A 15,520-nucleotide genomic window follows, 5' to 3' on the forward strand; every position below is an offset into this window, starting at 1 on the left:
GTGGGTGGAAGAACATTTTAAATGACACAATCACAGACCAATGGATGAAGAGGGCTGGCTGAAAGCTCTTATGAATAGGTATATTATACATATCAGTTTAGTAAAACCAAAAGGTCTCCGCTACCGACAGACCCAAAAAACCATGAATGTGTGTTTTTAATTTCAGAATCCTCAGCTCCAGTTAAAGTTTTGTAATTGGCAAACATTTTTGGGAAAAAAACATACATCTTTTCACAGCATATTTATCAAAATGTAAAATGTGCAAACTGCAGCATCATATACACTGACTCTATGTCTGTTCTGATTTAATAGTCTTAGTCACATGATGCCATGGCTACTTTTGTATGTATAATCAACAGCATTAGGTACTTCAGATCACATTCTAACATTTGAACAGACCTTTGGTTATGCTGATGAGCAAGTACATATTTAACATGCAGATTGGTCTTGTGATCAATTAATTATCAATGCAAAGTCGAGTGAAGGAAGCACTTTGAAGCTTGTCCTTGTATACTTTGTGATGTCATTTATGTGATGAGCTAAATAGCGCCTGAAAACATTTGGGCATCAAGGTGTTACTTGACGTTTTCAGTCTACTGCTTATAATCTCCAGAAGTATATCACTAAAGAAAATTAATTAGGCTGGCGATCCCTTCGTTTTCAAGTATGCCTTCCTTTTGCGATAAAGCTTTCCAAATTCTGGCAGAAACATTTCACAGGTGTGGTCATCAATAGTATCACAAATATTTTAAAACAAAGGGGACACACTTGTAAAAATGTTATTTCTTTAATAACCTGGAACCTTATTGTTTCTGGAAATGTACAGAATATTAAACAACCATATTGCAAGTTCTTCAATTACAAGACATTGTAGGATGAAATAATTATTGTTTTAAAAGAAACCTGTATGCAATAGAATTTGTTGTGGTAGCTGTCGGTGCTCAATTTTCATTCCTTCAGCTGATTATAGAACCAGCACTGACAGTGGCAAAGTACACATTGTTCACTTTTGACCAGGCAAAGAAGGATGACAGACCTAAGTTAGGAATGGTATATTTTTGTAACTGCTGACCCCCAAAAAAATACTAAGATCAAAAATGGCCAAGACTGGTAATTCTACTGTTTCCAGAACAGTTTAAGGAATCACAAAAGAAATATTCCTTGGGTGAAAATAAATAAGACAAACAGTCGTACACTTTTCTTTTTTGTTTTGCATCAGTTAGTGGTAGCTAAAACGCTACTTCGTAAATTTAATCACCACCATAGCAGTAGTAAACACAACTGGTTACAGAGTACTGAAATTAGTATTACAAAAATATGGCAACACAAAATGGTTCAATAAAGTGAACTACAGTAAGGCACAATTGTTCTGTATTCAGAAAAGTCAGGTGTCTTAAGACAAGGCACAAATGGCTTTGTCAAGTGCTAAATATTGCATTTTAATTAAATGTCAGAGTTGATGATCAAACTTTTCAGATAATTAAAAACTGTTCCGGGATTTATAATATCATAAAAATTTCACTTTCCAGCATAGAAAAGCAGGTCCATTTTTTTAATGAAGCTGAGCGTCAAGATCATATTTCTCACAAAATTTATCGGTAAATGGAATACAAGTGAGGTACTCGCACCATTCACACTTGATTGGGTAAAAATAGAACAAAACCACTAATCCTGAGAACAGTCCAAAAAATATAAGCAGGAATATGATAATCTGGCAGCGTTTCCGATACAGGTCAAACCTGCCAAAACTAATATATGGTAAGAAGGCAAAAGATAAAAAAAATCCACTGATGAAGCCTGAAATGTGTGCAAAGTTGTCGATCCAAGGAAGAAGGCCAAATGCAAACAAGAAAAGTACAACTGCCAGCAGTTTGAAGAATGCACGCCAAGGACTTGCCAGAATCTGCCAACTCTGAAAGAGTTCCACAAAGAGACACGCCAGAATTCCAAACTGAGATCCTGCTGGGCCAACCTACCAAGGGACAACAGATTAATAAACTAAACAGATGGCACATTTAAGCAGTTCATCATTATCATTCATTTAACAACAAACATAAAAAAGGCATACACTTGGTCTTTCAGCCTGCATCCACAAGTCTCATATTAAAACATCTGCAGTGAAATGAGCTACATTTTCTTTTGTTGAGCACTTTTGCAAGATCAAAACATCGACTTTACATAAACTTTGAGAGCTTACTAGCACATTTCATTTCAAAGATATACTATGAAAGCTTAGTAAACAATTCTCAAATCGTGAAATTTACACAGGTACCAGGTCATAAAGATTGCTCGGTTTTACATTTTCACATCCACTTTTCTATCCTTTTTAAAGCCATCATCTTGTTTGGTTATCTTTGAATATGTGATATAGCATGTTTTTTTCTATTTAATGGAAGACCCGAGCACCTCCCATAATCCCTTATCCTGTTCTTTTTAGGTCTCGCCTAGGCCGCGCTTGAGCTGTCTCTTCGAGACATGCTGTATTCAGGTATGGACTTGAAAATCCGCCCATGTTCCGCACATCTTTTCAATTGGCTCCTGTTGCTGTCCTTTCTAAATGGTTGCTTTTCATTCGTGAATAGGCTTAGTAGTCCCTCCTTAGTACCTCCTGTTCTCCTTTTATAACCTCCCATAAGGACTGGCCCTTTTACGTGTTGTTACTCAATGTGTTTTATTTACAGTCTGTGAGCAATTTTTTTTTTAAATGACATTCTACTATTGCACATAGTAGATACTTTCCTGCAGGGGACCAATTTTCAACTCTCTGCTCCTCATCGCCCGGGAAACAGCTTTTCAACTCTCTGCTCCTCATTGCCCGGGGACCGCTTTTAAACTTTCTGCTCCGCTGCTCCTCATTACTGGGGCACGGTGCTTAATGTTTCAGAAAAGCACAGTGCAATACAAACAATGGCGGACGCCACTTTTATTTTCACCGCAGGCTCCCGCTTTTGTAATGCACAGCACGCCACAACTAGCATGGGCGCAATATAAACAATGTCAGCCACAGCTTTTTTTCCTCACAGTAGGCTTGTTTGGAAATTAACTTTGTAATCATTTAGCACCGCACGCCACTCCTAACACAGGCATATTACAAACAATAGCGGCTGCTGCTTTTTTTCTTCACAGCAGGCCCTTGCTGCTTTTTTATCTCACAGCAGGCACCGGAAGCGGGGGCCGCTTTTTCCCCTCACAGCAGGCTCCCTTGGATTTTAATTAATCTTGTTTTTTCCAACTAGCTCCGCACTTGCACTTCAGCAAAGACGCCGCTGCTCAAGCAATGGCGGTCACTTCTAGGGGTCACTAATAAGTGGCGCATCCCTGCATATCAGCAGGGATGCGCCACTTATTGTGCGCCATGCCTACGCCAACATGGTTGCGCTGCATTTATAATGCGGCGCACCATGGGGAAAAAAACGGCACAGATACTTCACGCATCTGTGCTGTAAAAGTGTTGCATTACTGGAGTTGCGTCGAAAGCACGACGCAGCTCCAGCAATGCTGGGGGGCCCTATTATTCTAATGCTGCGTCAATCCTTACGCCTGCTTCAAGCAGGCGCAGGGTTTTGACGCAGCATGGGCACCAAAATGACTGAGTGAAATCTTGTAGATTTCACTCAGCCACTTTCAAGAGGCGTTCCTGCGCCGGAACGCCCCCCCCCCCCGCGCAGGAATGCCTCCTTCTGGCGCAGAGCTTTACAACGTGACACATCTCCCAGATGCGTCACGTTGTAAATACCCCACACCTTGGCGCTTCTTTTGCGCCGTTGATGCGTCACAAAAGTGACGCAACGCCGGCGCAAAAGAAGTGAAAGGGGCTTGTAAATATGCCCCCTTGTGTTTATTTTCAGTGCGCTTTAAGTTTCACAAAGGCAGCACTCGCCTTTCTTTCCACACAGCTTGCTTTTTTTTTACAACGCGGGACAAGGAGTAGAGACAACGTCGGCTCCCTCCTTTGGGAGGAGGCAAAGCGGGGCGCACGCAGTTTTCTTGGCTCCCATACTGCTCTCAGGACCCCACCACTGCTGTTTTGCTTGTTATTAAAAATGACGGATTTGCGGTATTTTATGTATTTACGAATCTCGCTTAAATTCACTTATAAATCATTCTTTTTCTATTTTCCAACAGCACGCCATGCCACACATTAGCGAATCTCGCATAAATTACCTGTTTAATCATTATCATTTTTTATTCTTTCAACAGCGCGCCATGCCGCTCATTAACTACACAAAGATTTAAACTGTAACAAATGAAAGTACTGCAAGCAAAACAAAACAAAAACATTTGCAATGCAATTGGTCTCGTATTTGCGAGAGTTTGAGCTTTTGGGATTGTAAATATTAATGCCTTTTATTTATGTGTTTACAAAGCCTGCAAGCAGTGTTTAGGCACATAACTGCAAGACCTACTGCATTGCAAATGCTTGTTTTAAGGTTTTACCAGGTAGATTTTGTTTTTCAACTACACCTATTCCTTATTCCATGGTTGTCCCAAAAGAGCTGAGTCAAAGAACGATTTTGAAGATATCCACATGAAATAAATGCACATACAGTGAATCAAAATTTAACTGTTGTGCATAATCAGTGGTTATTCTGAAAACTTGCCTAGATTTGACACCTTTTTTCTTATGTTGGCACCCCTGCCTCAAGCAATACCTGTCACCCACCCTAACCTTATGTATGTCTCCTTTTCCTTCACCCTATGACTATCACTACGTTTCCCTTATTTTTTTATTCAAACTCTAACTTTAACCCTTAACACTATACTTATATTTTTCTGTCCCAATTTTTCCCTACTACGATGCTGTAACCTGAGATTTTTAAGTTCCAAACCTTTTCTTCAGTAAAAAAAGACGAGTCAACGGTGAAAACATCTATTTAATTGAGAACATATTTTTCATTCTTGACATTGCTTTTAACTTCGTAAGGAAATGTCCCATGTTATATGAAGTTCAATAGATATTTACCTCCGCTCTGTAGGGCAGGAATATAGAACTGGTGAGATTCCCGGTGATCCCGCTGAGAAGGTAGATGATGGAGATGCGGTGCCAGCCTGCTAATTTTTCTAAGTCTCGTAAAATAGTTAACTGGAAACACACGGACACTAAACAGTGAAGGATTCTGCAATGGAAGAATGCAAAGACAATAACACAATTAATCAAATAAGGTAAAATATTTAAGGCCACTGCTCCTCATTAGCTATTTAATATTTGCTTCTTTAGATTTACATGTGAGCCAGGATACAGTCAAGGGTGAGACGCGTGCTTTACAAATAATCATAAGAAAACATAACTCCTTATTTTGGTGAAAGGGAATCCAAATCTGCCAAAGAGATGTAGAAAATCAAAAAACACTCAGAGGCTGCGGTCTGGGCCAAGAGCTATAGGGAGGGGTATTAACATTTGGAATGCCAGCACGTGCATATATAGAATATCGCCATACATACAGGCAAATAATTCCTTTCTGTCTCAGCAGTGCCCCACAACAGACTACAGCTTTTTTTTTTTTTTAGAAGAGAAACTGCTGACCCATAAGGATTTGTGAAGATGATGCCTTGACGGCTTATGTGCGTAGAAGGAGCTCACTGCCGGAGTCCATGTTTGGTTAGGATTTCTATATGTATTCTGACTGGTGAAGACCAAGACCAGGGGTGTTGTCCTTCTACCTTTCCGGGGTGCTTTCTACCTCCTCTTGGGGTATTGCATCAGTTGGCGTGCCAGGCGGAGCTACATGTGTATGGGGTTGAGGTTTTCACCGTGTTTGTCTTCTTTGCCATGCTACTCTACTTAGTGGAGAACTGGACACACTCTACAAGGTATTACTTAGTCTAGAATTGTACCATCAATATGTATTAAGGACAGAGGTGTGTAGGCTCCTTCTGCAGGGTTAGTAGCGTCTTTCCTGGTCCTTGGGTATATATACCCTGTCAAGTCCTTTAGGCTCTGGGCCAGACCCTGCTTCAATATAATTGACGAAGAGCATGTTTTAAGTATGTGCAGTGTGAAAGTTGGGTCTTGTCGAATTTCACTGACAAACTGTGCATTTCTAGCTTTCTTCCTTCTTGATTCAGAGATGAGTGACTAAGTTCCCTTTATCTTTTTCATGAGTATGCATCATTTCAAGATAAATCACGGATGGATGTTCTTGGTGTGATTAACCTTAGAGTGTACTTTTTAAATTGACGTGTATTAGTCCTGTTTTTTGTTTACTGAAAATCCACGCTATAGCATGGATTTTTTTTAGTTTACTGGGAGACAATAGTATGGAATGGGCATTGATGCTGGCGCCTGTACTTTTATACTGGTTGTGTGTGATTTGTGTGCACATCTTCCATTACAGTAAATATGATGCCACAGCTGTCTTTTAGCAGAGAATACTCATTTGATGTGTGCACTTTTTTGCTTGCAATGTTCGTTTGTTGTATTGTATTGCTATCTGCATTTGCTTTGCTCTTAACAAAGGTTATGTCTTAAGCAACCTGCCTGTAATTGCTGTTTGTTCACCATTGTAAATCACATTGTAGGTGTTTGAATATTGGATGTGACTGACCTGCTTTTACTATCAATTAAATAATGCAGGATAGTCCTATTGTGAGAATCAGTGATTCAAGTGATAGTGCATTGTTTCTCCCAACTGCTGTGATCGCTTTGTTTCTGTAGGTATGATCACTGAAATATGTAGGTAATTGTGGAACATGGTCTCCCATTCATTATGGGGAAGATGGTTCAACAGCTACAGGCTAGTGTGTTTGCCTGAAGTGTTCAACACTTTGGACCTGATTACAACTTTTAGAGGAGTGGGAGTGGGCAGTATGCAACCGATGCGCTCCCGCTGCACAAAAGCTGTGGTCAGGCCACTCGCAAGATTAGGAGTTTTCTCCTGTCTGGCAGGCTTTTTTTTTAGTTCCCACAGCGGTGCCTCTAAAAATAGGCACTTCAATGGGAACGCCAAAAATTGTTTGTAGAAACTGGTGTGCATGCACACAGGGGGACATATGTTGTGTGCATCCACATGGTGTGAGGCACCAGGGGGCCCTGTAGGTCCCCTTTTGTTTACTCTCTGCCACGGTTATGATTGCAGTTGAAACTCGTAACTTGTAATATGTGTGGTGGTACCCTGGTGGTCCCACCAAGAATATTGCAGCCTCAGGACCATGGCGCCACCGCCAGGGGACTGCGGTTTCCTGGTGCGTTTGCGTCTCATGGTGGTCTGAGGACTGCCAGACTCTTAATTAGGCTCTTTATGTTGTAGAATATGGAGAGTGTCATACCTTTACCCAGGATCCCAGCTCCATCTTTACTATTTCTGACGATTTAACCTTTGCTAAACCACTCCAACACCTCATGGCCAATCTCAAACAGCACCTTCTATGGCCCAAGGGTTGCCATTCCCATGAGTGAAAAAGCATGTATTCATTTTTTGGGAATTTATAGTTTTGGCCCCTTTTTACTCATGTCCAGTATATTCCAGCAATAGCAACTCTTAACCCTTGGGTTTGCTCCCATGTCTTAATACCGCTTCGGGTTAGCCTAAGGCTCCAGCTTTACTGAAAGAAATATTTTTGGAATTCTTGGACTACTGCTTAAATGGCTAACATGTATGCTTGAGAGAATGGCTGACAAATTAAAACTTGGTTCGCCGCAAGGGGCTCTCAACTATTTCTCCTTCTAAAACAATCCTTTGCGAAGTGCACCACAGCCCTCTTACAACAAATCAGCATTTGCATTTGAATACCGATGTATTCTCTTATCTTCAAATTCAATTCACTACTCTCCTTTGCACCTGATCAATACCGCCCATCAACACCACTGACAGCACTTTATTAAAGCGCCAAAACCAAGGGCAGTGTTTAGCTTTCCTAAGGGAACATGCTGGAAAAAGATGACAAACTTTGCAGAAAACTTCTCATCCAGCTCTGTGCTGCCTAATGAACCCTTGCTCCATGTACAAACATGAGGAAGACAGTGGGAGTTAACCGCCCTATGCCTGGGCCTCCAATGAAGCCAACAGTAAATGTGGACTGGAAGACAGAAACGTGTGTTGCCTTATATGTCCGATGATGCTACAAATGCTCAACATAAGCAAAACAGGTATTGAGAATATTTAATTCAGCCGCAGGAGTTCACTCTCATTGCCTTATTCCTCTCTGAGGCCTCCATTATCATTTAGGTCAATTAGTTGGTCGAAATACTCCATCTTTAAAGTGAATACATGCAAGGCCACCCCAGTACATGAGAGCCCAGATTGTACAAAGTGAAAAGAAACCTGGACAGGGAAAGGAAACTGAGGGCTTACAATTAGATTCTGTCAATGGTCTCTAGACTCTTGTGATGTCTGCACCCCTACTAGTACTTCTACAAAAAGGCGACTATTTACTACTTTTGCGAATCCCCAAACCTTCCCAGTAGTAGATGGGGAAGCTCCCTAGAAATGTGATGGGGCACATTTCCGCGCTCTTTCATTTCTGCATATAATGTACATTAGGCACCGGAGAAGTGTAACCCAGTGATAAATGTACACTGTGCATTTTCAGTTTTTCTAGTCTAAAGGTGATCTGTTCTCCATTTCTGTAGTAGTGAGTGCTGCGTTGATGTTTCAGTCACCCAGTGGGACTTGTGGAACCATTGTGTTGTCTCACTCCTTGTTGGAATGTTTAAGCATTACCTTTGTCAGTTGCTGCAGAGTCGTTGACTCATTAACACTGCTGCGCAGTACCTGTATCATCTGTACATTGATTTAACTGTATTTGTAGCTACTAACTATTTTATTTATTTTGAGAGTTTTATACAGCGCGAACAAGATCTTTGCAGATATCAGAGCGCTTTACAAGTAAAAAATACAAAGTAGAATATACAAAGTAAAAATACAAAGTAAAGAAGCGAATATACAAAGTAATATATGAGGTAGTTAGGTACAAGGTGCTAGTTACATAGGTAGGTCAAAGGACATGAGGTAGGTCATAGGTGTGGTAATGTAGGTACACTGAGTATAGACAAACAGTTGTGTCAATAGCATAAAGTGCAATAGCAAGGAGCATATACTTGCTTAAGCGTCTTTAGAGTATCTAGAGTTTAAAGGTGGGCCTAGTTGAGGTGGGTGTGTGCAGGATGTAAAGACCCACAGGTGCGAGTAGAAGGGAAGTAAGGATCGTTGAGGTGGAGAGGGTAAAGTGTGCAAAGTCAACCAGGTGCGTCAACAATATAACAGTAAACATAATCAACCAGGTGCATCCAACATTATAACAGAATACAAGGAGTGAGCGTATACAATACGTAATTCGTTAATACAGGGTACAATAGGCCATGGACGGGCAGGACTTACAGCGCAGATTCATGAGTGATACGTAGAAATAGGTCATGTGTATTTTGCCATGAGGATCGCTTTAACTTCCTTCTTAAAGATAGTGTTGGAGGTGATGAGCCTTGTTTCAGGAGGGAGTGAGTTCCAGATCCTGGGCGCCATTCCTGAAAAGGAGCGTTTATACGTTTTTTCCTTCCGAAATCTTCGGGGTTTCAGCAACAGATTGCTTGTGCTCCTAGTAGTTCGGGAGCCACCCGAAATTGTCAACTTTTGAGTGAGGTAGGCGGGTGAATTCAGATGCACAGCCTTGTGTGTCATGCATGTGATTTTCAGTTGGATTCTGGCTTCAAAAGGTAGCCAGTTCAGTGATTTAAAGTCCGGGGAGATATGTGAGTGTTTTTTTGAGCCTGTGACGAGTCTCGCTGCGGCGTTAAGGGACGCTCTTAGGGGTGCCGTCGTAGTTAGGGGGAGCCCGCAGAGGGCGGTGCAACCGTATTCTATGTGCGGGATGACTATAGATTGTACTGCAGTTTGGAAGTCTTTGGCAGGAAGGAATGGTTTAAGTTTTCTCAGGGTATTGATTTGGAAGTTCGCTCCTTTGGTTGCCTTGCTGATGTGCTGCTGCATGTTGAGATTGGTGTCAAGTGTTATGCCTAAAGATTTTGCAGAGTCTACTACGATGGGCTGTACATTTAGAGCCGTTAATTGCTTAAGCCATGTTTGAGCCGTTGATATTTTAGCGGGAGGTGAGATCAGGAGAAACTCGGTCTTCAGAGCATTGAGTTTGAGGTGATTCTCTGCAAGCCAGGATTGGGTGTTACTGATCGTGGTGTTCAGCAGCAAGATGTCCTTGGGAGATTGTATTTTAAGATAAAGTTGGGTGTCGTCGGCATACATGTGAAAGTGCACATTAGAAGCCTGTAGCAACGTGGTGAGAGGTTCCATAACTAGGTTGAACAGTGTTGGGGAGAGGGAGGATCCTTGAGGGACGCCTAGCGATACTGGAACCGGAGATGACAGCAGGTTGTTGCTTTTGATTCTTTGTGTCCGGTTGTGTAGAAATGAGGTGAACCACTTTAGCACAGTCCCTGATATGCCCATTCTTGTGTTTAACAGTTCGAGTAAGTTCTCATGTTTAACTGTATCGAATGCTGAGGAGAGATCCAGAAGGATGAGGAGACAGGTATCGTTTTGGTCTAGGATTTGGAGGGCATCGTCCACTATGTGAGTCATGGCAGTTTCGGTGCTGTGCCCTGCTCGGAAGCCTGACTGATGAGCGTTTAGGAGATTAAACTTATCTATGTGTTTAGTCAGTTGTAGTTGAACGCATTTTTCCAACAGTTTAGCGAGAGTGGGAATGTTTGTAATAGGGCGGTAGTTGTTTAGATCAGTGGGGTCTGCTGTTGGTTTTTTTAGTAGCGGTGTGACTTGGCCTACTTTGAGGGCGTTGGGGATGGATCCTTGTTGAAGAGAGCTATTGATAATCTTAGACCAGAGTGGGAGAAGCCAAGGGGAGAAGTCTTTTACAGTGCTAGCAGGAAGGGGGTCAGAGAGGTGATTGGAAGGTTTCAAGGCGCTGAGCAGTCTGCCAATTTCTTCTACGGAGTAAGTGTCAAAGGAAGACCAAGTAGCATTGTTCTTTGGTTGAGGTATTGCTGAGTGTCGGGGGTTGGAGTACAGGATAGCGTCATTGAGGAGATCGCTTCTTAGTCTCTCAGTTTTTTGGGTAAAGAAGGCAGAGAAGTCTTCGCAGGAAGGAGTAACGTCCATGGAGCTGATTGTCTGGGGATGCTCTTTGGATTGAGTTCTGACTAACTCAAACAGTTTTCTTGGACGGTTTTTAGCTTGGGCGAGCTGGAGGCTGAAGAAGTCTCTTTTTGAGCGTTTTATTTTCCTGAAATAGGCGTTTCTCTGTTTCTTTAGATTTTTTAGGTGTACTGCAGAAGGGGCTGACCTCCAGGTGCGCTCTGCCATTCGCATCGCCCGTCTATCCTCATTGAGGCTTCCGTCATACCATGGGTTGGAAGTCTTTTTGGACGAGACTCTTTTCAGTTGCATGGGCGCCACCTCATCGATTATTGTGGACATAGTATTGAGATAGTGGTCAGTCAGAAGTTGAACGTCTGTAACGCCAGGAGGGGGAAGTAGCCGATTGCAGCTATTAGGTGGTAGGGAGTTTGGGTTGAGTTTCTTCAAGTCTCTTTTCCACACTTTGTGCTTAGGGGGTTGAACTGAATTAAGTCTGGTTTTTTCCTTGATGATGAAGGAGACAATATGGTGATCTGACCAGTCACAAGGTTGGATTGACTCCAGTTGAATAGCGCCCTCTTTGGAGATGATGAGGTCAAGGGTAGAACCTCTCTTATGGGTCGGGCTGTTGCATATTTGGTTGAGATCAAGTGCGTTGAGAAAGCTTTTGAGGCTGTTTACCACTGTGTCACTGTTGTCATTCCAGTGGAGATTGAAGTCACCAAGGAAAATTTGGGTGTGCTGACGTCCTGAGTTGGCTGTAATTGTGTCCATGAGTTGTTGGAAGAAGGAGAGATTGTCCCCAGGAGGGTGGTATATAATGTGTAGTGAACATACCGGTTTGCTTTCGCTGATGATATCAAGGCAGAGGTATTCACAGGAAGTAAGAGAGGAGACGGTCACTTTGGAGACTGAGAGGTTGCTTCTGTGAATGCAGGCAATTCCACCGCCTATCTTTTTGTCCCTGTCAAGTCTAATGATACAGTAATTGGGGGGGACTAGGATATCCAGTATAGGTGTGGAGGTGTCAGACAGCCATGTTTCAGTCAGGATGGCTAGGTCCAATTCCAGGGACATGATGAGTTCGGCGACCTCCGTGGAATGTCTTTGGGCCGATCTGCAGTTGAGAAGTATGCATTTAAGGCTAGGGGTGCATAGGGTGGAGGAAGATTCCAAAACGAGGGGTACATTAGTGAGGTTGTTGGGGACAGCGCCTCTGTTGTTATCCTTTAGGTGCCTGAGGTCGTTAGATATAATCGTTGGGATGGACATGTTGTTGGTAGCTAGTGGCTTTTGGGGAGCCGGGTCGTAAGAGTGGAGAAGGGTGTGTACGTCAAGGTCAGAGATCGTGTTGGTGGTGCGTCTGGGGCGATTGGTGGTATTGCAAAAAGGGGTAGAAGTCCAAGTTGGGGAAGGATGTGTGATGAGGCGAGAAGGAGGTGTGGAGGAAGTGTTGTTAGGTGTAGAGGAAGGAGGAATATTGCGCTTGGTAGTAAAGAGATTGCAATTGTTATTGCGATTGTTGGTGTTGCGAGGGGGGATAGAAGTCCGGTGTGTGGAGAGTTGTGTGGTAGGGCGAGAAGGCGGTGAGGGGGACGTGGTGTTAGGTGTGGGACGGGTGGTGATGGGGAGGGGGTGTCTGATGGGGTGTGTGATGAGCAACTCTTTAATGGAGTGAAATTCCTCTTTCAGTTGGAGGAGGGTGGACATGATAATGTCCAAGGTGATGATGGGCGCGGTGTTGGGGGAGGGTACTGGTGCTGAATCGGCGAATACGTTGACAGGGGGCAGTCCGGGTGGAGAGGCGGGGCTGGTGTGGGTGTTGGGGGCGTTAGCGAGAGGATAGGTGTTGTTGGGAGGCGCATCCGCGCTAGGGGGGAAGGGAATAAGGGGGCGATGTGAAGGCTGGCTGTTGTGGGGGAGGAGGTGGAATATTGAGGAGTGAGCGAGGGGGGTGGGAGGTTGAGGGAGGGATACAGGCTAGGCGTGGCGGGAGTGCTAAGTGTGGGGGGGGCGGAAGTCGGAGAGAGAGTCATGATGTGTGGGGTGCCATTGGGGGAGGAGGGGTGCTCTGATAAAAAATGTGCGGGGGAAGGTACGGGAGTGCAGAGTGTGGGGGGGGAGACAGGAGGATGAGCGGAGGTAGGGAGGTTAGTAGGGGGGCTGGGAAAGAGAGTGGTGTGTGGAGGGACCAGGTCTAAGTCTGTGTATGAGGGGCGGGGAGGGGTAGCTGGGACGGGCAGGTGATTGATTGTGGAGCAGGGTGTGAAGGTGAGGTGCGTGTCTTCTTGCTGCTGCACTGGGTTAGGAGTGTTGAGGGTGGGAGCTGTGACGTTAGGAGAGGTAGGACAGGGGGTGATATGCGTGCAAGTCCGAGGATTGGAAAGGTGCTCTTTGAGAGAGGGGAACATGTTGTCAAGTAGTTCCAGGTTTCTGTCTGTCGCTTGAATTAAGACAATCCCGTTGTTGTATATAGTGACTGTGGTTCTGCCTGGGAGGAGTTGGGACGATGTGATGGAAAGTGTTACGCCATGTGCGGATTTCCGGGAGATAGAGACGGTGAATAGGGTGAGGAACACTTTTTTCCATTGCGCTCTGCGTGTGGTGTGGAAAATGATGTCGGTGTTCAAGGGTCCATTGACCGATGAGAAGTAGGTGTCGGCAAAGGGTATTTCTGGGTGAGACCTAAGGAAGTCGTGTTTAAAGCGTTTAGTAGCTTTTTTGGTGAGCACGGGAGGGTAGTTTATTTTATATGTGTGTTTGCCGCTGAGCTCCATGTTGGTATGGTGGCAGTATAGCGCAGGGGTTAGTGGGCCCTAGTGATATGCCGGAGCAAGATGCACATGCAAATACCGCCGGCTATCAGGATCAGGGATGGCACAGCACTAGCGGGCAGAAAGATACACTAGTGAGACGACAGGCATATGTGCAGTCGGTGCATTACATGAAGGATAGGTAAAGTGAATACTTGTGGTAGTGCAGTGCGGTTGCAGAGTTGTGTAAAGTGGTAGTGCAGAGTACAATTGGAGGAATAGTTCAGGGACACTATAGACCACCAATGGGTGCAGGTTGCAGCATTATGTAAGGTAGAGCAGGGTATACTTGGGGGAGTAGTTTTGATAAAAAATATAAACCTACATTATATGAGGTAGCAGTAGTGTAAAGTAGTGCAGAGTACAGTTGGAGGAATAGTTCTGATAAAATGCAAATCTATGGATAAAATATACAGATATAAAAATAAACAGCAGAATACACATGCAAGCAGTCGGTTACAAGACACAGATGGGCGTGCGCCAGAGTAAAGTAGTTGGGCTTAGTCTGAGGTGGTAAGTTCTTAGTGACAGTTTATAAGGTGAAGTGAAGTGAATCAGTTAATAGCCCAGCGATATTGACTAGTCCAAGATGGCGGCCCGAGAGGAAGAGAATCGTCAAAATGGCCGCCACATAGAGGGGGGAAGAAACCTTAGTCCTCTGTTTATTGTGGTTGCTTTGTGAGCCGGGAGGGCAGTTTCACTTTCCTGCTCGAGGGAGCCTTATCTCGAGGAGCCTCGTGACCACAGGCGGTGATTTATTGCCTTAGCTTTTTGAAACTTGGAAGCCCGCCATTTTAAGCAATGGGTTTTTAAATAGGACTGATGGCAAAAGCACAAAAACAAAGTACCTTTTCGCTGCTCCTCGTTCAGGCGGAGCTTAGCTCACTCAGGTCCGCTGCCAGAAACTGTGTCACCCCTTGTTGTACTTCCTCAGCTCCATTTGTCACACTACACCCCTGCGTGTCGGGTGGGGCGTCCACAGCCTCCCGTGACCTTCCGCTAGGTCCGTAGGGCTCCCGGTGCATCAACCCGCGGCCCCTCTCAGCCCTCCACACCGCCAGGACTCCTCTGCTGCAGGGGCGGCGGGAGTCGGGCGGGAGTCGATTCCATCCGTCACCAACACTGTCCGCCTCCTCCGGCGTCGCTGTGAGGCGCAGGGCTCAGCTCGCAGTGAGCAGTCAGGCGTAGAGCACACTTATAAACTGGTGGTGATATGGGCTCTTAGTCCTTCCTGTCCTTGGGTACAGGCTCCCCGGCTGCCAGCATGCCCTCGCGTGCACCCCTAACCACACGCAATATCATGGGGGGGGGGCACGCAACCAGTGTCTGCTGTGCCATGAGAGCACGGGGGTCCCGCACCGCCAGGCGTCTTATACTGCTGATTGTTGCCAGGCGTCTCAGTGGTGGCTCACACCGGGTGTCTCACGGTGCCTGCTCCCGATGCTGCCCATGCAGCCCTGCTGATCCACGCAGCGCCTGATGCCAGGCGTCTCAGGGAGGCTCACCCCGGGTCTCTCACGGTGCTTGCTTCCGCTGCTCCTTTTGCAGCCCTGCAACCGCGCCTCTAATCAGCGCAGCGCCCGAAGGTCCGGATCTCCGTCCCGAGGGGAAACGTGGCAGCACAGTGAAGCGGGGCAGGCTCTAGCCGCGGTCGACCAGGCT

At 44.8% G+C, this 15,520-nt stretch overlaps 1 protein-coding gene across 3 annotated transcripts in view; it reads right to left on the minus strand.

Annotated features, from left to right (window-relative positions):
• Positions 1-771: 771 nt before the first annotated feature.
• Positions 772-15,520, minus strand: part of RHBDF1 (rhomboid 5 homolog 1) — a 488,528-nt gene continuing 473,779 nt past the window's right edge. For all 3 annotated transcript variants that reach the window (XM_078663071.1, XM_078663072.1, XM_078663073.1), the window contains 2 exons: positions 4,964-5,117; positions 772-1,972 (listed from right to left, as the gene is read on the minus strand). In XM_078663071.1, coding sequence (XP_078519197.1) covers positions 1,553-1,972; positions 4,964-5,117 — 574 coding nt within the window. In that variant the 3' untranslated portion in view covers positions 772-1,552. The remainder of the gene's footprint in view (positions 1,973-4,963; positions 5,118-15,520) is intronic.

This window comes from Lissotriton helveticus, chromosome 10 (assembly GCF_964261635.1).
Source record: "Lissotriton helveticus chromosome 10, aLisHel1.1, whole genome shotgun sequence".
NCBI classification, from domain to species: Eukaryota; Metazoa; Chordata; class Amphibia; order Caudata; family Salamandridae; genus Lissotriton; species Lissotriton helveticus.